The sequence below is a fragment of the Chroicocephalus ridibundus genome, chromosome 1 (genome assembly GCF_963924245.1).
Source record: "Chroicocephalus ridibundus chromosome 1, bChrRid1.1, whole genome shotgun sequence".
Lineage (NCBI taxonomy): Eukaryota > Metazoa > Chordata > Aves > Charadriiformes > Laridae > Chroicocephalus > Chroicocephalus ridibundus.
The window spans coordinates 74,038,684-74,065,497 of NC_086284.1; the positions used below are offsets into that span (position 1 = coordinate 74,038,684).

General features: G+C 43.8%; 1 protein-coding gene across 5 annotated transcripts in view; it reads left to right on the top strand.

Moving 5' to 3' along the window:
• CRACDL (CRACD like) overlaps nucleotides 1-26,814 on the top strand; it is a 66,575-nt gene that overhangs the window by 33,664 nt on the left and 6,097 nt on the right. For 4 of the 5 annotated variants that reach the window (XM_063339902.1, XM_063339911.1, XM_063339920.1 and 1 more), the window contains 7 exons: nucleotides 4,679-4,755; nucleotides 5,713-5,878; nucleotides 8,770-8,905; nucleotides 9,269-9,433; nucleotides 10,066-10,134; nucleotides 13,284-13,514; nucleotides 15,686-17,312. In XM_063339902.1, the coding sequence (XP_063195972.1) occupies nucleotides 4,689-4,755; nucleotides 5,713-5,878; nucleotides 8,770-8,905; nucleotides 9,269-9,433; nucleotides 10,066-10,134; nucleotides 13,284-13,514; nucleotides 15,686-17,312 (2,461 nt within the window). In that variant the 5' untranslated portion in view covers nucleotides 4,679-4,688. The remainder of the gene's footprint in view (nucleotides 1-4,678; nucleotides 4,756-5,712; nucleotides 5,879-8,769; nucleotides 8,906-9,268; nucleotides 9,434-10,065; nucleotides 10,135-13,283; nucleotides 13,515-15,685; nucleotides 17,313-26,814) is intronic. The other variant, XM_063339928.1, reaches the window with a different exon arrangement.

Consider the following 26,814-nt stretch of genomic DNA (forward strand, 5'->3'; position numbering starts at 1 on the left):
TGTGCTTCCTAGACCTCCCGTTGCAAAAGGGGGAGTAGAGAGGAGAGGTTTATCTTAGTAACATAAGCTCAAGATGATGGATGACTTCTGGAAAGGATTTTATAATTGGACGTGCTGTGAGAGATTTGGCTAGGTTCAAGCGTTATCACTTGGGAGCACTGAAAGTGGTTTGAGAGCTCAAAAGCAGGGGTGATGTTGGGATCTCTATTAGTGGGAGAAGGTCTGAGCAGAGAGGCCTGTTGAACAGCAGCGTTTCTCTTGCTTTTTGAATAACACCTCATGCCAAGCTCGTTCCCCAGCTCCCTTACATTTCCTTCTACCACACCCTGTTGCACAACGTCTTCAGCACACGGTCTCCCCTAGCTACAGGAATAAACTTTTGCTTGGGATGCAGGTGATCACAACACGCTTTTGGACCTGCGCTATGCCAAGGGTGGTGTCCTGGGGCGTGTCCAGGTGGTGCTTTCACTAATGCCCGTGCCGGGGAGTTGGAGCATCTCCAGAGCTGTGAAAGCTCTGGTGATGTGGCTGCTGCTGGCAGGGCATCAGGGCGGGTGCCCTGGGCGTGCTCCCTCTGGAAACTTCGAGCTGTCCCTTTTCTGTGGTCCATGTGACAGGAGAAGGGGCGCCATGGCCCATGGACGGTGCCTTCATTTCAGGTATGAGCCCTCAGAGAGGGGGTGGATGAGGAAAAGCTGCCCTCAGTCTTCACCTCTGGTATTTAGGATGGTTTTGGTTCGCTTACTACCTCAGCTACAAGAGTCTTTCTAAGTATTTGGGTTTTCTTTATATCCCCTGAATTCCTGCATTTCCTTTCCCAAATCCACAAGGCCATGTAATCATGTGCGTATCATGATATTGGAGACAGAAAAAGGCAGGTCTTCCTCTCATGTGAAATAATTTCCCTAAATTCAGATTTTTTAAAATCACTTAAATCACTGGTGTTTCTTTGTCTACTAGAAATAGAATATTCTTATACAACACAGGAATAAAAGGTGTAAATTGGTGTTGTTCAGTTCAGCTGTGATTTTTTTGGATACACACTTTTGAATGTACTGACATTTGGGAGGGATAGGAAGGGGAGTAAACACCTATTGTGTTGCCATATTCCCTCTCTATTCTCTGCACTGGCGTAGTCTCAGCTGTATCTCTTGTGTCTTAGCTCTTCTGGAAGAGGCATGGGAAGAAAGAAGGAAAGTGGAAAAAGTCTCTGCTGGGAAAAGTCCAATATACAAAAAATACTGTTATAAGCTCGGGTAATATTTAGCAATTTATCATCAGACATTTTGGGCTTATAAAATCTCATAATAAATTGATAAACCAGATATCTCTGGTATTCTGCTGTGAAAAGAATCACACATAAAATGCAAAGGAAAAAAAGAAAGAAAAAAGGGTACGACTGCCGGCAGCGTGGTAAATCTTGCCCTCGCTAACAGAGGAGAAGCAGCGATGCAGACCACTCCTCTAGGATGCGAATCCTGCTGAGTGTTCAGATCATAGGGTGGTTTAACTGAGTGATGGAACTCAGCAGATCCTTAGGGAAACTGGAAATGAGAAAGCTCAGCAGCCCCGCTCTGCAGCTGAGCCTCCAGATCCAAGTGTAACCGCACACTGAATAGCACCCGTGCTGGTGGGTGCCGATTCAAGGCTGCTGGATTTTGTCAGCGTTTCTTGCACAGCTGTTAAATGTGTAGGCTTTCGTAGATTCTAAGCAAAGCTTTGAGGAAGATAAAATTTAGCTCCAGCACAAACAATCAAATCTCTGTTTATGCCAGGGGAGCAACAGGCAGTTGTAGTCATACCAAGGGTAAACTTTGGCCTCTGTTTTTTTTTTTTTTGCTTCCGCTCTTAAGTATCATCTTTTAATCAAATCTTTCCTACAATGAATGTATTATTACTGGAGGTTTTTATTACAAACGTTGAGGAAAAAGCTTGAAAGATTGAAAACCTGCCTAAAGATATGTTTAAAATACATTACAGTGAAGGAAAAAAAGGGAGATATAGATAGAACAGTTCTCTGAGTTTATATTATTTGGGAAAGAAAATAGGGTTATCTCCTGGTGGGTGGTGAGCAGGTGAAAACCAGTGTTTCTCTAACAGCGTTAGGCAAAGGAAGCATTTAAAAGGAAAAACAACTTTCCCCCATGTCAGTAAAAATATCTTTGTAAATTTTAAAGGTATATAAATGAATGTGATTGATTGCCTACAGCTAGGTTTGGTAAGACCCTAAGCAGTGCAGCGCCCCGCTTGCAGAGCAGTACAGAGGGATCTCTGGATCTCTGAGTATCGGATGCTCAGCAGGGGCCAGTATCTCTTTGTCCTGTGTCGGGATATTGCTCCAGTGGAAACAGTCACTCGGCAAAACACTCAAGCAAGTGTCTAAGTCTCAGCTTCGGTATTTGCTTAAAATCAAGGTTTGCTAGAAACTGATCTGTTGACTTTAGAGCGTATTTCTGAAAACCCAGCCACCAGCGCGCTGTCTGCCAAGTGTTCTGTGGCTCCTTCCAGTCCTTTCCACCCCTTGCTGACCTCCCCCTGCCTTCCCCGCCCCCCCCCCCCCATCCTCAAGTTAAGGCTGCCTGTTTGTCTTTTGGCACAAACAAATCTTCCCTTGGTAATAGCAGCCATAAAATGCCTCCTGCACCCTTGGTGCTGGGCAGGCAGGCGCACCTTGTGGTCCTCATCACAGCGCATGTTTGCACAACATAGCGACAGTGGCGAGGGCTGCCACCACTTCCTGCTCCTCCTCCTCCTCCTCCTGCACATCAGCCAGTGTGGGCCCAGGAAAGTCACATCAAACCCTAGGTTCTGGCTGGAAACTCACCTTTTGAACTGAAAACCTGAGGTACATCCACTCGCAAGCTCTGGGCAGTGAAAGGTCCACACAGTTCCCCAATCCTTGTAATTGCACGCCAAGTTGAGATGCAGCAATATTTATAAAAGCCTTACAGTCCCCCCACTGTGAAAACGATATCACTCATCTCACCCAAACTTCTAGGATTTATTTACCCTGTTTACTATTTAAAATAACCACATCCCTGCTGGGACCATCAGAGCCTCCAGGCTCCTGCCCAGGAGGCAGAGGCTGTTGATGCTTGTGCCCAGTGTCTCCTCCACCCTGGGCACCTCTGGCCCACACCTCAGGTCGCTTTCTACTTCACTTCAAAGTCGTCCTACCTGGACAACCTTGCTCCCTGCACACCCCCTGGATCTCTTCAACAGCTCTCCCACAGCGAAGCAGCCAGCTCTTCCCCCAGGTGACACTGGAGAGCCGTCCAGGGATGTCCACCAGCAGTGGTGGGACCTGGCCAAGGACCTGGCTCCTTCTCAGAAGCTGGCTCTCCTGCCCTGTGCTGCACCCTTGCAAGAGATGTCCCCAACAGCACAGTGGTGGCAGGCTGCCTTCCCCAGATCTTGGACACTTTTTGGAAAGACACAGTAATTCTTAGAAACAGCAAAAATGTGGCAGACCTGAAGAATGGCTGCGTGAGGTCAGAAGGGGAGCAAGGACCTTGCTTCAAGACTTACGGCTGGCAGGGAAAGAGCTCATCGGCATTCAGTGTTTTTCTGTTTCTCCTAAGTGAGGAGATGCATGCTGCACCTCCGTCATGTATTACTGGCCCCAAATGTTTGGCACACCCAGTGGAAACACTCTTCATGGCCTCAGATGTCACACATCAGTCATAGAAATCTTCTCTGACATTATGGTGGAGCTAACCTTTATATAAATCTTTTTTATTCTCTAGAAAATTGGCTGCTAAGGTTTGAGACGGGACAACAACACGTTTCTGGATTGTCAGAAATATAATATATTATCTGCTTGGATTTTGCCAGAGGGAATGTGTTTATGCTTGCCTGCATGTTTCAAACTAACATTTCCATTATGTGCATGTTTATTCCCCGGTGGTTTTTGCTATTCAGAACTGGCGAAGTATGGCATATAAACATTCGGATTAAAAAAAATACACCCTCACCTGAGTGCAGCTGGATGCAGCGGAGCTGTGCCAGCGAGCCACAGCTGCGGATCTGAGTTATGGCATCTATAATTTACGTAGAGGCTGTAGGATCCCACCCTGGATGTGTATAGCTTATAGATGCTACAGGGCATGCATATAGCAGCTGAGGTTTTAACGGTATTGATTTGCACTCCTGCATTGCTGTTGCAACGCCCTGAGCCTGTGTAATGATTGACTAGATGTGTCACAGATGTGGCATTACTTGTACACGTTACCCAAATACTGTAGTAATCACAAAAGACATTTTGCCTGTGGTCCTGAATAGGTGCAGAGAGGGAGAGTCAAAGAAGCCCACCTCCTCTGATGCATGCTTTTAGAAGCACTTGAGAATCTCATCAAACTCAGTTTTCAGCCAGGAGAGGCCAGTTGGTTAACTAAACCATAATGTACTATTGTCTTATGAAAGTGGAAAAATTCTATGGAATTTATTATACCTTAGACTAATAAGCTTCATCCTATGGGATATTGTTATATTTTATGTATATTTTTATATATACTACATATTTTTACATATATATTGTCTATGTATTTATATATAAAAGCATACACATAATATTTTATATTTTTCCATTTTAGTAACTTGTGCGTATGTATGTATACATATATATAGTGAAGTACTGTTACTTTGTTGATATGACTGACACTTTTTTTACCTCCTTTAGTGACTGTCACATGAATTCCTCAAGGATAATGGACCCTAAGGTGCGAGAGACTGAAGGAGATGGAGAGGACAACTCAGGTAGAATTGCTCCTTTCCCCAGTGAATGAAAAGTGCTGTGACTTCTTGAGTGTCAATGCCTTAGCTCTATCACAGAAGCAAATCTGTTTGTTTAGAGAACGTGTTCTCCCTTTCTCTCCTCCTGTCTCCAAGAGCTGTTGTGTTTTTGACATTTTCAGAGACTTGAAATAAGAGTTTTCTAGCATTTTGGGACGAAGTTAACTTTTTTACCCAACAATGATAAGTGAAACGCTGACAGGGATGCCTCACAGTACAGTCTTGCCAACTTACATGGGACAGGCACAAGTTGTTGGGATGTCTTGTGCAAAACTCCGATTTCATTTCAGGTAGTTTCCTTCACAGAGCTTGCAGCTGATCCTAATTCAGGTCGTTCCTTACTGAGCAGACTAGCATTGCTTTTCAAGATTATTGCTTGATTTCTTGTTTAATACTTTGTGATCCATTGAGTCTCATAATTATCATTCAAAATATTCTGGGATGTATTATAAAAGTGACATTATATAAGCATTAGCCTCCCGACACTGCACATTCCACCTAAGTAAGCCTTTTCTACATTTAAATTGGTTTTGGTAACAACATTGTCCTTATCTTCACTATTTAGCTTGCTGAACAAAGGCAGTGGGTTTCCAAGTTGTAATTTCTTCTCTATATTCCAGGCTGTTAATACCAAAGTTTTTCTTCACAGCCTAATTATCTCAAGAGGCATGTAGAAACTCTATTAGGAAAGATCCTACACCGTAGGTTATTTCTTATGTGTCATAAACATTGTAATCCATTCTCCAAGATAATAGTAATTTCATGCTATCAGTATAGTCTTAAAATACATTAATGCAAGAGCAGACTGTGTTGCCTCTTCCAGAAAAAAATCCACTTATGAAGAATTTATAAGGGAATTATTATTGTTCAAAAAACTTGCAAATGCTGCTGGTTGCATCTTCTTTGTGTTTCTTCATTTAGGAAAGAAAAAATCAAAGTTCAAATCTTTCAAAAAGTTTTTTGGGAAAAAAAAAAGGAAAGAAACACCGTCTTCTGGGAGCAGCAGTCTGAAGCTATGCCAGTCAACGAGCGATGTCACAGCCTCACACGACATCCATGTTAATTATGATTCTGAAGATGAACTCAAGTAAGTCTTTGGACTGTGGCTGGTAAACAAATACAGAACTGCTGCCATGTTTATAGATTAAAGACACCCCAAAATTGCCTCCTTTTCTTGTTCAGAATGCTGCATTCTCAAACAGTTGGCTTCTTCAGGAAAGTACAAATTAAAATGGCTGATGCAAGGCGAATCAGAAGGGAACTAGATGGGGCGCAGAAAGAAACAATAAATAAAAATGCTTTCATTTAATCATCAATAAGCCTCGGGTTATCGTTTCAAAAGAATGTAATTCCCATCTTCAAAAATGAATTAGGTACTTATCTTCTATCTTACCACAATTGTCTTATGCCTTTAAGATATATCTCCTAAGGTTTGTTAAACCTTTTATGACAGTTTTTGAAAGCAAGGAAGGGATAAGGGGGTGACTGCAACTGCAATCAGCAGGAACCAGAAGCCGTGAAGCCTTTATTTCATCTGTATACGTGGGATTCATCTGACCAAGGGACAAATGTTTGCGTCTAAATTAGTCACCAGTTGCCTTTTGTAATCAGCAGAGAGAAGTCAACATTACTAAGGAAGCTCGTATCATTCTTGTGTAGACATCTGAAGTTGTTCAGATGAACCAGACTCTAGAAGCGTCTATTTCTAGAGAACCGGGGTTACCAGCTTCGATGTAGATACCTGTGGTTTAACGTCCGAAGTTAGACCGGATGAATCCCAGCCTGTGTGTCTGTCTGCCTCTGAAAATCCTGTCTTTGTTCAGGCATTGCCAAAAATGTTACCCGCTACTGAAAGGTAGCTGTGAGAAACCCTGTCTAAAGTTCAAATGTGTTCCTGGATGGAGAGATTTACTGAAGAGCCCCTCAGCTGCCTAAAAAGCAAGTCCTTGCATTGGTAGATGTGCCTCTCAGAACAAGCCTCCTGGTCCTCAGGCGAGGAGATGCTGCTGTGCCCAGGAATGGGAAAGGCAAACCATCCGGGCCATTTAAAACGACATTATACGATGCGGCCACCAGGCAGCGCCAAACAACCAAAAGAAATTATTAACAGTTATTTTTTTTTTTGGTCTTCTGTGGTGTTGGCAACAGTAACGTTAGTCCAGCTTGAAGCCCCAGGAGTTCTGGGCTGGCAGCACCAGTTCTAACAGTAGGCTATGGCGTTGTTGTTCGACAACATATATTTAAGACATGGATGCTCAGATTTCCTCTCCCTCGTGCACGACTCGACAAGGCCATGTCCGAGTGAGTATGATCTTCGGCTGGTCTGGCAATGTTCCTGTGCCGTTACTTGCAGGGTTGTTACATTATTGTTTCTTAATATGTGTTTAGACAGACAAAGACCAGGAAATTCCTTGAAAGGAAGGAAAATTAATTCGAGCACTCATAATCTGAGGAGGCATCTAGGGTATCTCCTCTACGCATCCAGGAGGTATGCGTCTGCTAGAAAGAGAAAGCAAAGGTAGCACGCGGGGATAAATGTGCACGTGTAGCAACGCTGCTCATCCAGCTGCCCTTGCGGTCTTTGTAAAATGCTGGTGAGTTGAGCAGCCATCGCATCCCCGACTGGCACTTACTTTGCAAGTTGCTATAGATCTATCTGACCTTGGATGCATTGCAGAGAGCACATTTTCACTTCGATAAATTGTTCTTCTAATGTCTCTTATGCATTAAGCAGGAGCAGCAGGCTTTCCTTCCTTCTGCAGCAGGAATACAGATCAACTTTTTCCTGCTATTGTTTTATCAAACATATTTATAGCAGCCATTACAAGGAAAATGTTACTTTCTGCTGTTTGTTTATGTTCCTGAATGTCCCTATGACAGTAACTAAGATACAAAAATACACAGTTCTTCTCCTTTTTTCTTTCTTTCTTTTTTTTTTTCTCTAGAATGCCTGCTCAATTAACTTGATAGTTATATGAACCTGAACAGTTCTGTACTCTGGTTTGCCATTTAGTAGCTGTCTTGTTTAAAAAAATTAAAAGAAGGCAATCCTGGAAGAAATGCCTTGTGAATGCATTTCTGGTCCCTGCTCTGTTAGGCTATGAGCTAAGCTGTGAGCACAAGAGACCTCCTAGCAGCTAGCTGTCTGTCCATGGGTCTCCTGTACCATTCCCATGAGGAAAAAAGGTGTTCGTGCCCCACATGTAACATTTGCAAAAGACGTTACTTACCACATTGCCTCTAAAGTAGGAAACAGAATATGAGAGAAGCTACCCACAGAGCATCTCCTGCTTCCTCTCACCAGCCCACAACGAGCTGTCGATGAAAAAACGTGTCCCCCAGGCTCATAAGGGGGAATCCCAGGAATCCTTACATAGAGCACAGGACCCTGAAAGCATCTTATAAGGATTTATGCAAATGATTCTATGTGAGAACTACATTGCCTGGAATATGTTTCTTAATGACCTACGTGGCGGAGATACATTAAACGCTGTACCACAGCCTTTAATAGTAAAAGGTACTTATTCTTCCTCTGGTAATGGTCAGTCATTTGCCAGACACATGAGCAAGAAGTCAGTCCTTCTCAGGTACAGGCTCGTTTATGTGAACTCCCTTCATTTTGCACCTGGGCTTGCCAGCGCCACTGTCACGCCACCCAGCTGCTGGCTTCCAGCTAAGGGGCAGTAGCTTTTCCATAAGATGTAACTCAGTTGCCAGGGTTAAACTCTCTTTAACCTTGATTCAGTTTGTTAACGTGACAGATAACAGCATTTGCAAATTGTTGTTTGATTTTTAAAGGTGTTACCTAGATTAGCCTGTATGACTGTATTGTATTCATGTCGAAGTCTGGAATCTCATGTGTAATGTGTGCTGCGCATGCGTGTCTTCCACTCCACGTTCAACAGGCCACCTGAGTTACGAGTAATAGGACTGGCAAAAAAATCTGTACGTTTTCACTCATTTGTTGTATTATTCCAGGACACATAAAGGCATTATGGGAAGCAGAGCTTTGTCACATGATAGCATTTTCATCCCTGAGACTGGGCAAGAGCCTGCAAGGCCAGTAAGAGTGTTTTCTCAAGAAAACATTTCTGATCGGATTAGAGCTTTACAGGTAATTTACACAACATAACATAATTTTCTCAAATGCAAGAGGTAGAATGTCTTTCCAGGCTTGATTTTTTGGGATAATATTTGTGGTTGAACATTTGATTAGTAACTAATATCTGTTTGCAGCTTACATTAAATATCGCGTTTAATTAGACGGCAGTATCGTATCTTGGTTCTACTTAAATGATAGTTGAAAAACGGATAGGTTGTTTGGCTCCCTAAGAGAATGTCTAAAGAGAAATCTCCTGTGCTCTGGATCATTCAATTGTGAAGTTAAAATAAAAGTAACTCATTGACCTGAGCTAAAAACGTACTGGGGAAACCTCCACTGCTGTCACATACTAATGTATTTTATGCCATGCTGAAGTTGAAGCTCCAGCCTACCATGAAACTGGGACCTCCACCTCCATTTGGACTTCATGCAAAGCGAACAGAGGATGCTGGGACCAGTTCTGAAGATGATGGATTACCCAGGAGCCCTCCAGAAATGTCTTTGCTGCATGAAAACGTATATTCAGGCACAACAACAAGAGTGAGTAATTCTGGTGTTGACAAAAACCAGTGTTTAATGACTTGCTTTACTGATGTGTGGAAGGCAGAATAAATTATTTGGTTTGCTATATGTATCACTACTTTATGCCTGAAATACTTTACTTGAAATGGTGAAATGCTATCTCTCTGGATAAACAGCTGCTTAGAGTCTTTGTTCCTGTTAAAATATAAATATCATGCCAGAAAATGCAGAACTAGGAAGGAGAGGATGTGTTTGTGTGCGTGCATGGGGATGCTGGGGTTTTTTTAAGGACTACAGAGAGCTGCCAGGCATTAAAAAAAAAAAGCTGAAAAATCTGTATTCTCCCTTGAATGTGCTGATAAGAGAGCTCTCTTCTTTAATGTTTTTCTAGGCTGTCATCAGAAAAAGAAACATAAAAGAATTTGGAACTGTTTTTTCTTTTTAAATGATAGTTTTGTTATACATTATTTCATTCCTTATCTGCTTGTCTTACACTTTATGTTTGCAGCGTCCTTGCTAATCCTTAAGACTATAGAGAAAAACAACTTACATTGTCAGTATCTGTGTGCGCTATGTGTAGATGGTTTCTGCGAATATATCCACCTCGTTTGTCATCTTTTACTGAATCTCTTCCTCATTCCATCCCACAGTTCTCTGACTCTCACAAGCACCTTAGCTCTTTGAGTTTAGCTGGAACAGGCAGTGAAGAAGAAGAACAGGTAACTTCTGCCAAATGTATTAAGGGCCAAGCAATTATGCATTGTAGTCTTTTAAAGAAATGTGAGGCATAAATATTACTTTGTTGCCCGTCTGCTGCAAAAAAACCCTTGTGTGTACATAATTGCATGCCTACCTGTTTGCTTTGCTTTTTTAATCCTGTCCTTCTAATGTAAAGTTATGATTACTTATCAACATAATTCTGACGCCAAGTAATCTCCCGTTGATAATAATTAAGCCCTCTAGAATAGCTTATATCCTTTAGCAAACTTTACAGATGTGATTTAATCTCCAAACATGGCCAAGCAGATTTAGACGCTGAAACAGTATCCCTTTTTTTTAAAGACAGGAAATTGCAGCAAGGGCTGCTTGGGTTACGTGCTTGGGATAAGGGAGGAAGCTTGTTGAGGAGCCGCGAACGAAATCTAGATCCTTGGAAATCTGCCTATCCCCTTGCTTTTAAGTCCAAGGTTACCTCGCACTGATGTAGAAAGTGTTTGCTTGATGATAGCGGCTGACATTGCTGCTTAGGGGCCTGAGGTTCAGCCTTCAGTCGGATTCTGGCCACGTGAGCTCGCGCGAGCTGTGAATTTTGCTGAAGTGGTGTTTTCAGGACTTGAGTACAGGCAAACAGACGGCTTTCTTCAATCAGCAGCCAGCCGTTCTGGCTGATTAAAGGCCAGTTTTGAAAGGCTCTGAAGAGTCCCTTTTAGTTGTCCGCAGCTGGAGTCATGGTGGAAACAACACAGGGGGTAAAGGGAAGAGCGTTTCCTAGAAATAGGAGTAGGAATGGAGGCGAATTGCAGAAAGGAAATAGAGAAGCTAGTCCTGAGCTGACTATTCCTTGGTAATTATGCAAAATGTATTTCAAGGCCAGCTGCAGCAGGGCTTAGCAAAGATTTCTGGCCACACTTGTTAGATTCCACATGAAGCTGTTCGAAAAACTGCTTATATGCAGTGAAATTGTAATATTTTTAAAGAAAAACAACAGAACGCATGAAGAAGGTATTTCTTGAAAATTGGTATAGGCTCACTGTAAATTTGTTCAGTCCAGATGCATGTTTGCTAAAGGAGGATTTATGGCGCCCTGTTGTTCCATTAACATCACTCTCTGACTCACTCGCTGACTCCTGAGACGTGGTGGTGACTACGCGGTTGCTCAGCTTTTTCCACATGTCCCACCATTTCGTTCAGAGCTCTCTTCATCCCAGTCCAGTCTCAGAGCGCAGCCAGAAAGTAGCGCCATCTGACAACTTTCCTCCCAAACCACAGGATCGACTACCTGGCATTTCGGAGAGATTAGCCCCGCTTCTAGAAGTCAGAGGAGACCATCTGAGCAGTTTTGCACAATGCAGCCCTGAGGTTTTGGGTGACACCTTGCTGTGTCTTGGAAGCTTTCCTGGATGGCAGAAGGGAGAAAGGGTTCGCGACTGTCCCATCTGGGCTTTGGGGATGGGGCTCCCTCATGACCCTCCACCTTGTGCCACCCAGCATGACCAGCTGAAGGACAGCTGAGCCATGTGCACATGAGATTTGGAGAAGGGGGTCTGCCAGCCATCCCCTCCTCCAACAGGCTTCACTGGAGCCAGGCTTCGTGGGACAGGCAACTTCTGCAGCCGGCTCAGAGCTGGCGTTCACTCGGGCTGCTGAAATTTAAGTAACAAACCAGATTCTTGATTTTCCAGCGTAGTGGCCAACACTGAGCACTGCCAACGAGAAGACATGCAAAGTTCTCAAGGAAAAGCAGAAGCCAGAAGAAAGGCAGGCAAATAATGACGTGCCTTGAAAGAGAACATGTGCTGCGTCTTTATCATGGAGCTGAAATGTCAATGTATTCACTGTTAGGTACTAACGTATAATGCAGCCACATATCGTTTGTTGTACATTAGTCATGTTTGAGTACTAGACTGCAGATATCGTAGAGTGAAAATTAATGAGAGCATCTATTATTCAGCATGGCTGAGCCACTTTTTTTTTCTTAAATAGAAACCATGGTCGGAAGCTGTGGATCCAGCCTCCACTAAAATCAATGGGCGTTTTCCCCTGGCCGTCGAGGAAGCCGTAGCTGGGCCCTCGCTACACTACAGAGTAACTTTTGGCTGCAGTGCATAATGCAGAATTCTACTTGCAGAAAACGCTGGTGCTTTTTCCCCTCCCTAAATAAAACCAACACTGTCCTGCTCTCCCCTTCTCCCATCCAACCCCCTCAGTAAAGTATCACTTCCAGAGAAAGAAGAAAGAAGAAGAAAAGAAAAAAGAAGAAGAAAGCCCGCAGAAGAAAGCATGACAAAGAAGGAAAGCTCCTCTAATGAAACGAACCGGAATTTCAAGCCTACAAAGGGAGTGCTGTCACGAGTTGTCAGAGGTCATGTTAATGCCATGACAGATAGTTTGGGAATATCATTTTGCCTGTTTGCAAAAACTGAATCTGAGAGGAAGGGAGAACCCTTTTTAGAGTAATTTTTCATAAATTTTTCAGTCTCCTTTTTGCATCAGCCCTGACACTAGGGTAGTTTTTGGTGAAGTGCACAGGCAAGCTGGATTCCAGCTTTGTGAAAGTACTGCACCCCTTGGAGCATTCAGGAGTTGTTTATGGATGGGTTATTGGCCTCTAGTAGGAATTGTCCATTGTTTCCTTCCCCAGAATAATCTACAAATGAAATTTTGTAGTTCAGGTAAACTCCCTAGTTATTTTGCAGATACAAATAAATGAGGAGAAAACGCAAGCTGACTTAAATCTCAATGCAACTGATGTTCAATTCTTTTGTCTTTAGGAGGGTGTTGCAGAGTTGGAAGGGACCTGATGATGTATAGGGAGCTATAGGAACCTAGACACAAATGCTGGAGGACAGACCCAGAAAGGAAACTGGCCCTTTAGGTTCTGTAACTGAATACTCTTCATAAATCTGTCTTCTAAACCATGCTGGCCAGGTATTTGTGTGCTTTAGGTCTTCTAGTTAAATGCAGAATTGCTAACACCAGTACTCCATGTGCAACGTTAGGAAATGCAATGTATTTCAAAGAGATGTCAAAAAGAAAAAGAGGCAACCTTAAAATGACAGTAAACATGGCCCCTTATTTGTAGAATTGTTATTTTCATGTCTCTGTTTCTTTGTTTGATTCTCTATTTGGGCATTATTATTTTTTTCAGGTTACATTGAGTCCTTCTTCTAGATCTCGCTCTACAGACGGTCAGCTGTTCCCTAAGCATGGAAGTGCTAAAACTGGAGCTCCCCAGATATCTGATGGTGCCGTCTTGCCTGCAGCTGATTTTGACACTCCACCTGAGCTTTCCTCTTGCTTGGATAATTCTGCTGCTAGACACAAGCTTTTAATAAAACCCCGGAACCAGAGATCCAGTAAAATGAGAAGATTTTCTCAGGTACTTGTGAAAAAAAAACAGTGTCACCTTTGACGCAAAACCAGGAAGTTCTTACTGGACTTTGTATTTGAAACTCAGATATGAGTAAGAGAAGTCAGATTGCGGCATGGTTATTTCATTGGGTTTTAATAGCTGCTGTTAGATGGGGCTATGTATCTGGAGTAGACACTAAGAACAGATTAAATATTATGAGATCACGTGTTAACTCTTGATGAAGCAGTTTATGTAACACTTTATTCTTAAATTTATTGCACAGTACAATTTAGTATCTTGTTTGTGATGCAGAAGTTGGGGCTGACTGCTTAATTTCTTCCTTAAAAAATTTTTTTCAGAAAGAGTTACAATCAACTGGAGTACTTTTCCTAGTCTGAAAGATCCTGTAAAATCTTGATTCTTTGAGAGAGTATTGATAGAGGAGCTGTTTTAACTTTCTAAATATAATTTGGCTTATATTTTCAAAAAGTACAGAAAGAATAAGTAGTGACCTATTAATTGGAGCCGAATTCTGTACATTATGACTGTTCTGAATTCAACTCTTTCCCTGACCCAAAACTTGTAAACCCTTTATGTGCACTACAGAGACTTAAAATAAGTCTCCACGGGGGGAAAAAAGAGTGTATACTATTAACAAACATATTAAAAATGGTATGCCATGAAAAAAGAATTTTTTAAACCATCCTTTTAAAACACCACTCATCTGATTCTTTGTCATGTCTTATGAAGGGCGTAGATTAATTTTTCTTCTTTCCCTTCTTTTTTTAAAACTAAAGTTTGCAACTGTTACTACAGTATTGGCACTTTATTGTTTGTGGTTTATTTCAATGTTTTAAATACATTAAAGCCATTAAATTGGCTTGCTTAACACCAGGAATGTTGTTCCCTCTGTCTCTAAATATTACTTAGCTGATATTGTGTAGTTTCCAAAATCTGTGAGTGATCTTTGGGCTCGGTAGAGCACCACTGCACGCAACACAATACTGCGGCCAATATTTAGAAAAGCGTGTAAAGCAATACCTCACTGATCATACCTCCTTTTCCGTTGTAACATCATTACCGAAATACAATTGCTTTGTCCAGTCTGCACTATGAGCTGCCAGATGACTGAACCCTCCTTGTTTTCGGTGGAGGGTGCTCACATCTTTCGATAATGCCATTCTTAATATTCTCCTGCCTGACTCTGCCTGTGCACCTTGCTTCTGGCTGACTGATGTCTTCCGCTTTGATGTTCCTGTGTGTATGGATTGTGAATGCAGGCAGCATCGCAGCTCTGTCTTTGCAATTGCGCTTGCAAAACAAGAAGTTGGAAAAACCCTAAAAGTATCTTCAGAGTGCAAGTTTTGCGTTCTTAGAATTAGGGCCTACATCCAAAATACATATTTACCAGACAAACGACAGTGAGTCAGTGAGCTAATACAGGCACCATATGAAAAGCCTTATTCAGCAGCTTAATAACGTGCTTTCAAATAAACCTGTGTATTTAGCCAGTCCTTACCTGAAGCTTAATCACAAGACCTCACAGGTAACTACGTATGCACTTATAAACTTTTATCAAATAGTCTAACTCTTGAAAGAAAAAGAGGACTTTTACACAAAGGAGGCAGGGCTGTAATGCTGTATGGCGGAGGGATTAGACAGAAGACTGCCATATGGGGGTAGATCTCAGCTGGCCTAGAGCGTCATAATCGGATGGAGTGGTTACGTTTTTGCTCCTCCTTCTATGTACCCTTCCCACTTCAGAGTCATGCAAGAATGGGTTGTTTTATTTTTAATGCTAGTATGCAGTAGCAAAATACAAAGGGACAGATTTTTCTCTTTCAAGTGCTGCTTTTTGCCCAAGAGCAACACAACATATCCAGTATGCTCTGGGGAATCAAGTGCCAAGGACGGTCCAATGGCCATTGTTTTGATGAACTTCCCATCTACAAAGGCATGAAAGCACTAGTTGTGCAGAAGGAAGTGTCACTGATTGCTTTTATATTGGTTAAATACATTATTCCAGGATCTGCTTAGCTAAAAAAGCATCCAGTATGTAGGTTAAGAAAACAGCGAGATCAGCATTGGAGGCAAGTATTGCCTTCCTCTCTAAGATCTTGGTTGTAAATGCAAAGAGGAATAAGAGAAAAAGTAAATCTGTACATGGTGATGGAGCTTTCTGACTTTCTTTCTTGCAGAGGACCCAGTCTGAATCTCTGACTGATTTGAGCTGTACCCCAGAAGAAGAAGAAGAAGAAGAAGAGGATGATGAAAAGGAGATGCAGACAGGCTTGCCAGATGCTGTATTCAAACCCAGCAATCAAGAACTGCCATGCGGCACAGCTGCAGCGCAGGATGTGGCTTCCTGGCCAAAGCCCAGAACGCCTGAGGACCTTTCCCCTGCTTTGAGACCAGCGATGACTCAGCCTGCTTCTGAGTCTGCTGTTGCACAGGAAGCCCTGCTACCAGAGAATAAACCGGAGGGCTGCCAACCAACACTGGAAACGACGTGTGTGAAGTCTGAGTCCTCATTGCCGTTAGAAGGCAAAGACTTCACAACTTCTTCCGACTCTGGTCCAGACAGAGAAGTGCAAAAGCAAGAAGATTCCTCAGAAACACCGGTTCTGTTGTCTGGGGAAGTGAGCGATGTGTCAATCAATATTTTCAATCAAGAAAATAAGGAGCTTCTTACTGTGTTTTCAGTAAATAAAATACCATCTGAAGAAGATATTTCCCTTAGTAGGAGTAGTATTGTTTGCTTGGAAGGGTCTGAAGAAAATACACGGAAGGATGATCAGATACCTGTGGAAATGCCCTGTAATAAAGAGGCAAAGAAAGAGGTTGCTCTATTGTCAGAGTCCAGCAAGCAATTTTCCATAGGTGCTTTCCAGCCCACAGACTCATTCCATGTTTCATATCCTGCTTCCTCAGTGCAGATGGGATCATCTGCTTCCTGCTCTCTAGAGAAAACAAAGACGGCACAAGAGGCAGCTGCTTCTGGTAAGGAGAACAGTCAGTCACGGGTCCACAAGGAGGAACTTTTGGAGAAGAAAGCTGAAAAAGCAGCCAATGAACTAAATGCCTTGAGAAAGTTTTCTGTTTCCTCTGCACGGGAGAGACCAAGGACTAGAAGCCTACACTTCCCAGAAAGATCAGAGTTGGAAAGCCCATTAAATACCGGATTCTTTCTGTCCAAAGAAAAGGTTTCCTCAAGAAACGAGAAGTGGAAAGAAGACTTGCAGAAGGGATCAGATGTGGAGGAGGAAAAAAGCAGCAACAAAAAGCAGACTTTGCTGCCAGAGTCTGACTCTGAGAACACAGTCCAACCTACAGAAATTTTGGCTGGCTGCGTTTCTCTGGCTGTCGATGCCGTGCCGGTGCCAAGCGATTCTTCAGTGGTATCTCAGAATCAGCCAAGCTGGGAAGATAAAAGTCCTTTTCAAGTGAAACTTAGATCCACCTCACTGTCCTTGAAATACAGAGACAACTCGTCACCAGAATCAAAAGGGATTAAAAGATACAGTGCAGAGTTTAATTTAGAAAATGAGGGATTGACTTCCTCTCTAAAAGGTGGTAAGGCACAGGTCAAAAAAACGGCCGATACAAATATTGGTGATTCTTTAGATGAAAAGATCAAACCCAAAGCGAAGTCCTCTGAACAGCTTAGTAGCAAACCTCCATTGCCTAAAAAGCCAGCCTTGCAAAACATAACCATTCCAAATCCTGCTGCAAGCAAGGAGAAGCAGGACAAAGCTATTCACTCTCCTGAATCCCGAAATGAAGAGCGAGACTTGGAGAAAAAGTCGAATCCTTGTAAAGTGCCTGGTAAGACTCCCAATAATTTATAACGTTTCCTTAACTCGCAAGGAATGACCTTTACCTGTGAGAGGGCGTGAGGCAGCCCTGAGCCCTGTCATGTCAGTCACAACACTGGTGAGCACAAGATGACGGCTCTGCCTTCAGTGGTGCCGCTCCCTGATTCTCCCTTGCTGAAAAGATTATCAGAAGGGCAGCAGGGAAGAAGCGGCAGGCAGAATAAGACCTTTTTTGCCTGTGATGTTTGCATTTCAGGACACTGAATGAATGTTCAGTGACGCTCAAAAACCAAAGTGCATTAGCAAGTATTGTGAAACAGAAACATCAAGCCACTAAGTGTCCCCATTTAGAGCTACTGTATGGCAATTCAAAAGCCAGGAGCACATATTAAGTGGAGTGCCCTGCGTGGGGTGAGTGACTCAGACCTCTAGCCCTTCTTTTTCACCATAGCATTGAGGCAGAAATACTAGTAACTGCCTGGCATGCTCAACAAGCCATTTATTTATTGTCTCCTCTGAGCTTTGCTTATTCATTTATCCATCTTTATCATTACTCATTCCTTGTTTAAAAACAAAAATTAACTACCCTGCGGCTTCCTGGAGTTTAAAGCCAGCAGAGACCGTAAGATCGTGTCTACTGCAGATTGTTAAATTTCACCCTGTTGTCTGTATTATATAATTGGGTTAGAGTTTAAAAAAAATAATCAGTCCTCTGGAGACTAATACATTGTGTGCTACAGGCAGAGAACAGAAAAGACGGGAAGTGGCACCACTGTCTGAGGTCTTTGCGATGACAGTAAACAAGTAAGGTGAAGTACGCTCAAGCAATTCTAGGAGGAGACCTCTGCTCTTCCCTTCAGAGAACGGCCAAAAGGGGAAAAAAACATTTGTCTCTGATACGTGGGAGAAACTTATTCCCTGCCTCCAATCTGTCTGCTCATGAGTCTGATGTTAAGAATGTAAGGAGGAGATGCTGGCTAAGCAAATGCAAAGGTTTATTTGTGCCATTGCGGAGCTCCCCTCCGTGGTTGGTCTTCTCCAGTTGGGGTCAGTCTCTGAGCTTCAGAGTGGGGGAACACCAAGCCAAAAGAAGACCTCAGGATGCAGCAGGCCTCTTGTCCTGTAGGGTGACAAAAGCCTCTTCCTGGCCCTAGAGACTACCTGCTGATGCCCTGAGTGACAGCAGATTCCAGTTGTCATCTGCTGCAGTATCGCAGATACTTTTGCAGAGCTCTGGGCGCATTTACAGTTTTCTGCTCTCCCAGCGGCCATAAAGGAGGGGACTCATTGCTTCCACAGACAGATGAGGCTCCCCCAGCCATCCAGCCAGAGCCTCCCCATGAACAAGGTGCTCTCCCTTCGTATAATCCCAACGCTCCCTTTAAAGGCATTTTCCCCTCTGCTCTGCCCTGAGGAGTAGTTGATTATTTGTAGTGACGCTAAATCTCTGATCAGTTGAGATTTTGGGGAGAGTCATCCCAGGAACAAGCAAGGAGAGCAGGACCCGGGGCGGGGGAAAGGGGAGAGCACACCGCCACAGCCTAGCACGGTCGGGTTGGTCCTGCAGAGGGTGGAGGAAAGCAGCGGGAGTACCAGTGCTCCTGCACACAGCCTTTCTTCCCCTCCCTCTTGCTGAGTCCCAGAGTGCCTGCAGTGGGAGCGGGGCAGGAGACAGCGAGTGCTCGAGGAGGGAGAAGGGGAAGAAATGGAGCCAAAGAGCACATTTCTCCTCCAGGCTTCTGTTGGGGCGTCTCTCAATCGCGGCAGACTTCTCCTCTGGCTCCTCAACCCTGGTGTGAAGGAGATTCCTGCCCCTGTCCTCTGCAGAGGACAGCCTCAGGACTGTCCTCTGCAAAATAGGGTCTGCGGGTGAGAGCTGTGTCCCGGTCCCCCTGGCAGGGGTGCACGCACCTGGAATTTGAACCTGGGGCTGCAGGTCAAGGAGACCTGTTTTGGACGTGTTGCTCTCCACCTGACAGTATTACACCAAATCTGTATGGCCGGGTGTTGTTTAACACAGCAGTTCAGATTGGTTGGCAACAGCAATTAGTCTTCCTTCTCTGCTGCACCGCTGATCTTGTATCAACTTAAGCAAAGCTGCTACGGTCTTCCACGTATTTCCAGCTTTGAGTCATTTGGTAATGGGTTGTGATATGTGGGCGTGGCAGGACTCAGAAAGTGTTCATTTCTACATACAAAGCAGTCAGCTCCAAACTGACCTGAGGTCCTTCCTACCCCGCTGCAGCCCTTTCTCCTTAGACACCTGACCAAGCACCTCCTTGTGCTGAGTTACCGCTTCAACCTGAGCTAGCTGCCTGAAGTCGTGGGTGAAGGAAGTGTGCCCACCTCCTCTGGTTGCCCTGGCACCAGACCAGCCTTGGTGGGGTGATGTGCACAGTGACCCCAGAAGTGATGCCCCTCTCCAAGATGTAGCAGAGCCGTGGGACGCAGTGAGGGCTTAGTGGGGCAATACCCCTGCCCAAACGCCATTTTAAGCTCTTTGAAATATTCGCCTCAGCCCAGTGAGTCGGGAGCGTGTCTTTGCAACCGCCAGCAGCAGAAATCTGACAAGTGTTACCAGCACGGCCCTTTGTGGCTCGAGTGGCTTGCCCGCTGTCTCTGGCCTCCTGATCTGCCGGGACACCCACTTCTTGTTTTTTCATCCACCCACTCTTAATGCAGGCCCCCAGCCCTCTCCTAGTCCTTGAGTTCATCAGCCCTTTGAAGAGCTGTGGTCACCATCAGCCCTTTATGCTGTCAGGGAGCTTCTTCCCACTGCGCGTTAGGAAATCCCTGTGCTGAACAAGAAGACAGGGTGTGAAATGCTGATGTAAGGGGGTGCAGTTCCCTTCTCATGTACACTCATCTCAAAAAAGTCAATTTGCTGTGTCATGGCGTGAACGGGAGCAATTTGTTCATTCAGTTCAGTTTTTAACTTTTCAGCACTCCTGGTACCAAACGCCACGGGAGGGCTGGTGGGATGCTGGCTTATCACCCCCGGTGAAAGCAGTGCTCCTGCTCTCCAGAGTTTTCTGGGGAACTGGTGGGGGATTTCTTGGCCTCCGTCGGGCTGCATGGTGGCTCTTTAATGGCTGTGTGAAATTAGTCACCTCAGGAGGAGTAATTTTTAAGTTTCTGGAACTAAAGGCACAAGTTTTTGCAAGAACGGAAAGGTTAAGCTGCCTTGTTTGGGGTTGATACACTTTGCTATAAATCCTGTAAAGGGCAGAAAATTAACACGTGCGAAGAGGTTATTACAAGAGCAAAACCATAAGCAACACCTGTGTGAATGTGCATATTAGGATATATAAAAATCAGCAGCTGAGGAGCTGCAGTGGAGAGACATGCTCTAACAGAGAAGAGGAGCTCAGGTAATGACAGCGAATGGAACAGGGAATGGAATTGGTGTGTATTCTAGCAAATACAGGCTCTGAAATGACAAGAAAAACATTTCTCTCTACATAAAAAAGACATTGCTTTAATGCTGTCCTGGCTACAGCTGAAAAGAAAGATATCTTTTTTTTTTTCTTTTATTTTTTCTTCCAAAAGAAGTTGCTTTTTCAGTTGTGTCAGGCTATTTTGCAATATGGCTGTTTTCCAGCAGCGAAATAGACTTTGATGCAAACATAGCAGTTTCTTGTGTCAAAAAGACTCCCCTGGCATCGGTGGTATAGATCCAACCAAAAGCCAAATCCCTCGCAGAGCAGCTTAGAGAAGAAAGAAATGTCAAAAGAATACTTAGCCAAATCTTTTAGAATAGCTTCATCTGAAATTAAGGAATTGGGTGTGTGCACTGACACAAATGCACGTAGTGCTTTAATAAACAAAGGGAAATATGTAGGCCAGGGTATACTAAACGCCATACGCGTTTGTAAAGCCTTTCTCAAAAATAACTGGTGTTTTATACATGAGCAAAGATACAACAGTGTGGAATTAAGTATGCATGCATAAGCAATGTTATAAAACAATGACACTGTTGTATACGGGGGGTGTTATCTCCCTGTGTAAAGTTGTTTGGATTCGTTTTGAGTATGTTTGCTTTTAAAATACGCAGGGAATCCACAAGTCAGCTTTGCTTGCTGTTAGAGGTATGACTTTCAAAAGGCTCTAATATTCTGCCTCTGACCTTTCGCCTGCACAGATGTATGGCAAGAGTAACCACTCTTTGCAGTGCTTGCAGGCAGAAGATGTTCATTTTCAGGTACGAGATTTAAATGTTATAAAGAGCCTCTGCTATATTTTGTGCGCACAAAGGCTTTTAGATTTAAAGGAAACCGGTACAATATCTGAGGCCATCTCTAAAAAAAAATCAATCCCTAAATCTCAGGGTAATGTTTCAGTATGTCTTTGCTGTGGTTATCCATATAAGCAGCGCATACACCCCCAGATACAGTTGAATACACCGAGTGTTTCTGTCTGTCAACAGACAGAAATAGGTGTGTATTTCTCTTTCACTTTCTACGTGTGTGTATAAACCAATGCACAATAACAAGTCAATCACAGATCTCCTTTTGTACATAAAGATTAATGTTTTGTCTTCATCTTATTGTTCACACAACCAGTTTGACACGCATTAAAGGATAATATCCAGCTATCAATGAGAAGTGTACACATTCGTTTCCACAATATTTAGGCAGAATAAGTTTGATCTATAAGATCAGAGCTTTGGTCTTAGAAAAAAAAAAAAAAAGCTGCTTTAGGAAGATACTGAAGGAAAGAGATACCTGCATTTAATGGGGCTGCAGCAGGGGAATTTCGCCCCCTTAGGGACCACTGGGCAGCCAGCCCTGCCGCTGTCAGAGCCAGCGGAGAAGAGCTGGCGTGATCCTGATCTGTGGGAGGGAATCGAGCAGGTGGCTGTGGTTCACTTGGCTTCAGGGCTTATCTTTGGTGCTCAGTCTGGAAGCTGTGGAAATGGTGAAGAACACAGATGGAGCGGCTGGTCTTGCTTTTTGGTGGCTGTGGGAAGGAGGTGAAGGGAGGGCTTCAGCAGCCTCTGGGTGGGTTTCAAGTGGCAGCAGACGACTTCGGCAGCCTACATTAAATGCTAGCTTTAATACATGGTGACATTATGCACAGAGCAGCTTGACAAGTTCTGACCTGGTATCTTCCCATTGTTGGTGACTTATCCCAAGGAGAAGAGGCTTGCTTGTCTTTCAAAAAGCCTCAGGCCAAGCCAGCTCCAAGGAAACCAGGGAAAGATGCAATCACGAGGTTAAAACTGAATGAACAAGAGACAAATCGCTGCCAGCAATATCCTTTATTAGCTTACGAAGTTATTGAGTAACGAGCTGAATAGCATATTGTCTAAAATAACACGTTGTAGTAAGAACTGAAGAATATGATTCAGATTTTAGTTTTATTCAGAAAATCTTATGAGTATAACACAGAAGTGAGAGGCTCAGCCCTGCCTCACCAGAGGAGAAGTGAAACACGGGGCGTTTGCGGTGGCTGTGGCCTGTGGAACTCACACAGCTTCGATGGAGGATGCCACTGCTTGCATTACGTACTATGTTGTCTCCCTAAAAGTGGCATTTACCAGCTGGGAACTGTTGTGCTAGCTGCTGTACATGTGACATGCTGCATAAGCAGGAATTAGATTGTGCTTTTGAATACTTTTGGTTCCACTCTGACTAGCTGCTTCCTTAAAAGTTGTGCTTTGCCACGTGGTGCACCGTAAAAGCATGCAGACTACCTCATCACCGGATGAGATAAGATAGGGAGGGCTTGTTCGAGGTGATCAGACAGTCACTGAACTGAGGAAGAAGAATGTGCAAGCAGCACTTCTTTTATGAGTCACTTCCTGAGAAAGATTTTGGCCTCTTGGTTCCCCTCGGGGTACCAAGAGCTTCACGGAGAGTCTCAGGTCACCTTAAACTGCCAATTTACTTCACCATATTGTCTCCTGGATTACTTCACCACCTTTCATCCTTCTGGTTGGAACAACTGTGCACGTATGCTGCCAAGAAATCTTCTCTAGTTGGAGATGGGAGGATGTAAAGGACCTCTGGGCAATGGGAAAGATAATAAATAGTGAATACACCTCTCCTAGCCCTTACAGTAATTCTGGCTGACAGATGAGGTAGCAGATCCTGCAGGGGTTGCATCTGATGTTTTTTTGCTGAAGAGAAGGCATTTCCCCTGCCTGCCTGGCTTTCTGCAGCAAGGACTCTCACAGGAACAAGGGCAGAATGTAATTGCTTAAAGAAACAAGAAAGCCCCTCCCGGAAGCAAATCAGCTCTTGATCCTCTGTAGGTGATACTACTCTGCTGTCCTAAGTCAGGCCCGGACGGATACATATAACAACTTTAAAGATGATGATAAAGAGCTTTTATTCCCTACTATCATAGGGGCATTCTGATACCATCTCTTATGGGATGATACTTGGCTCTAATTTGGCTGCCTTCTAATTGGCATGACTAGGATGTCTGGCGTCTCATCAGGGAGAACTGTCTGAAGAGCCAAAGTGCTCGATGCCTTCGTTAAGAGTATCTGCCTTATGAAAAACATTGTTATAATAGCGGCCTCCAGACATATCACTGCGGGACTGGGAACCCTGTTGTGCTAGGCATTGCACATCGAAATAACAGAAAGATAAATCCTAAATTCATGAGGATGACAGGGAAACAGGAGCACAGGTAGCAATAAGACCATTATGTGTAGCGCAGTAAATACAGCCTGGGCATAGCAGTCATTTTGTCGGTATTGATTGTGTGGTGGGAGCAGAGGAAGACGATGTGTGGTTCAGTTGCTGTTTACAGAAAGCTCCTGTGGTGTGACAGGGGAAATGGGACAAAACACAAGGGGTGACTTTGCATCACAGAGACTAAGTACATCACTAGAAGCGTCAAGGCAGAAGCCAGGTTCCCTGTATTGTGGAAAAGCTGGTGGGTGGATTGAAAAGGTCCTTTAGGGTAAAGACGTTGGTGTTTGTGAGCGCTGAGACATTACAGACAGCGAAGGAAGGTAAAAAGGTGATGGAAAAGGATGTGTGTGGTGGTGTGTCTGTAGCTGCACAGTCAGAAAAGAAGCAGACCAGTCTTCTCTGGGCTGAGAAGAGGCCTGTACGTGGCGGGAAGGGATATGTTTGATGGGATGGATTTACAGGATGAGTCTGGCAGGGCACAGGGAGGCTTCAATGGGGAAACATCTTCATAATACTGAGCCTGTCTTTGGATGGTTATTCGTCACAGGATGCTAGGAAAACGAGTTGACTAATTCAGATAGAAGGTAACTAAAGTGAAAAACTACTTTATGTACTGCATGAGGGATCCTCACCTCTGAGGAAGACTAGACGTCACCATCACCTTCAGTAGTGGCAGTCAGTCTGTGTATCACAGCAGTGCTTTGGGAACTGATGAAGCGCGGCAACTGGCTTTACTGGGCGATGCACTAACAGGTCCTGCCCAAATTGCTCATGACCTAAAAAGGTGCAGATGGGTTCAAGGACAAGGCCTACAAACAAAAGAGAGAATGAGGTGGCAGATGCCTTAGCAGGCATTGCAGCAATTCAACTGAATTGATTCAATTCAATCGCAGCAATTCAATATAAGTTCCAACTATGTCTTGGTCAAGAGCAGTCAAATCAAATGATAACTGGTAGCACGGGGAATTGCTATAAATATCATGACGTTTCTATAAATATAGTCTTGGTGAGGCTGTTCATTGGGTTGATGCAAAGCTACTGAGTGCTAACTAATGATTCACTGTCATATTAGATGGTGGCCGTCTTAGGTCTGACGCTATTCAGTATATTTAGGGACATGGGTGACAGAATTAAGTGTGTGCTTATTACATTTGCAGGTATTACCAAGCTGGAAAGCCTGTGGGCACACTGGAGGACAGTAGCAGAAATCAGGGTTATCTTTAGAAGTGGAAACATAGTTTGAGAAGAATATTTTCATTACAGACAAGTAGAAAGTTCTGTTATGTGTGCAAAAATAATCCAATGCGTAGATACAAAGGGGGGTAGAAGAGGAAATGTAACACGATCTGGAGCTCACAAACTAAATACAAAACAGGAATAAAATAATTCTGCAAGAAATTCATCATACTGACTGATGTGCACAGGAGACCATCTCAGGTGAAGTGGCCTAGTCCTTCCACTTCAGCTGATGCTAGCACCATTTCACCTCAAGCGCTACGTGCCAGTTTTGAGCACCACATTTTGAAGAAGATTTGGACCAAATTAGGGCAATTCCTACAAAAGCAAGAGTGACCTAGAGAATGTGACTAATCAGAAAAGTTTTAAAAATGGGGAAAACATGGTCTAAGTCTTCAAATGCATAAAAGGCTGCCACAAGGAGGCTGTGAGTAATCTGATTGTGTCCATAGTGTATAGGGGAAGAAGTCTGGGATTTAAATTAAAGCAAGGAAGATGTAACTTACCCAGTAGGGAAAAAATCATGTAGTAAAAGATGAGACAAGCCATAGGATAGGTTGTCTAGGAAGACAGAGGTCTGTCACATCTTTGGAGGATTTTAGGAACAGGTTAGATATATATTTGTCAGGAAACAGTTGATGTGAAATTGATCTTGCAGCTGATCTTGCCTAGATGGCATCTTGAGATCTCTCCCAGTCTCATTCTCTATCATCCTGTAAAATGAGACAAAAATGAAGCAAGGGCAGACGGTGAAGGGAAGAAGATTATGGGAGGAACAGCTGTTGGCGTGGAAGGACGGGGCATAGGTGGGATGCAGAGAATTGTAGTAACTTGCCATGCAAGAGGGAGGGAAGCTCCTTCAGTGTCCAGGGGCCCTGCTTTACTGTGCTGCATTTGCACAGCTGGACTTTCCGTCTTGTTTTTTTCAGAGGTTTCCCTGCAAGATCACATGAGGTGAAGGTGAAGGGAAATGCAGGCATCAGCTGGCAAAACGTCTTGCTTTGGCCTTAAAACAAAACTTGTGTTTTCTCTTTTTGTGTTTTTTAGCTGACATAGGCTTTACAATGTTTTCTTGCTCAAATAACTAGTCTGTCTCTGGTGAGGTACAACAGTGACTTGAGAAAATCCCTGAGCAAAGAGTTTGTGGGCTTTCATAATGTGCCTGAGTCTGCAGACCCCAGCTCTTGGGAGAGCATCATCCCTTTCATCTCCCATGCCTTCGTGAGGCATCTCAAACATGCTTTTGGACACGTTGGCCTGCCTTCCTGATCAGGGCCACATTCCTCTAAACTAGCCTACAGCCTTCCAGAAACGCGTCTGACAGCTGCACGGGGTCCTGTGGATGGGTGGCCCAGCCCTACGCCAGCGCAGTAGCTGAGCCCAGAGGGACAAACTTTTCCTAGGGACAGGACCGTGCATGATTTGAGGCTGAGAAGCTTAACTTCTACTCTGAAATAGTCTTCCATAAATTTGGGTACATTAGTGGCCAGAAACAGCTGTGAAAGGTTAAATCATCTTTCCTTATGGCTCTAATATGGTTCTAAGGGTGTTAGTACTGTTCTTGTTCCTCTTTTAAACCACACAGAGGCTCCACATCAGTTGGAAAACTGAATTTTGGGTGCAGCGTGA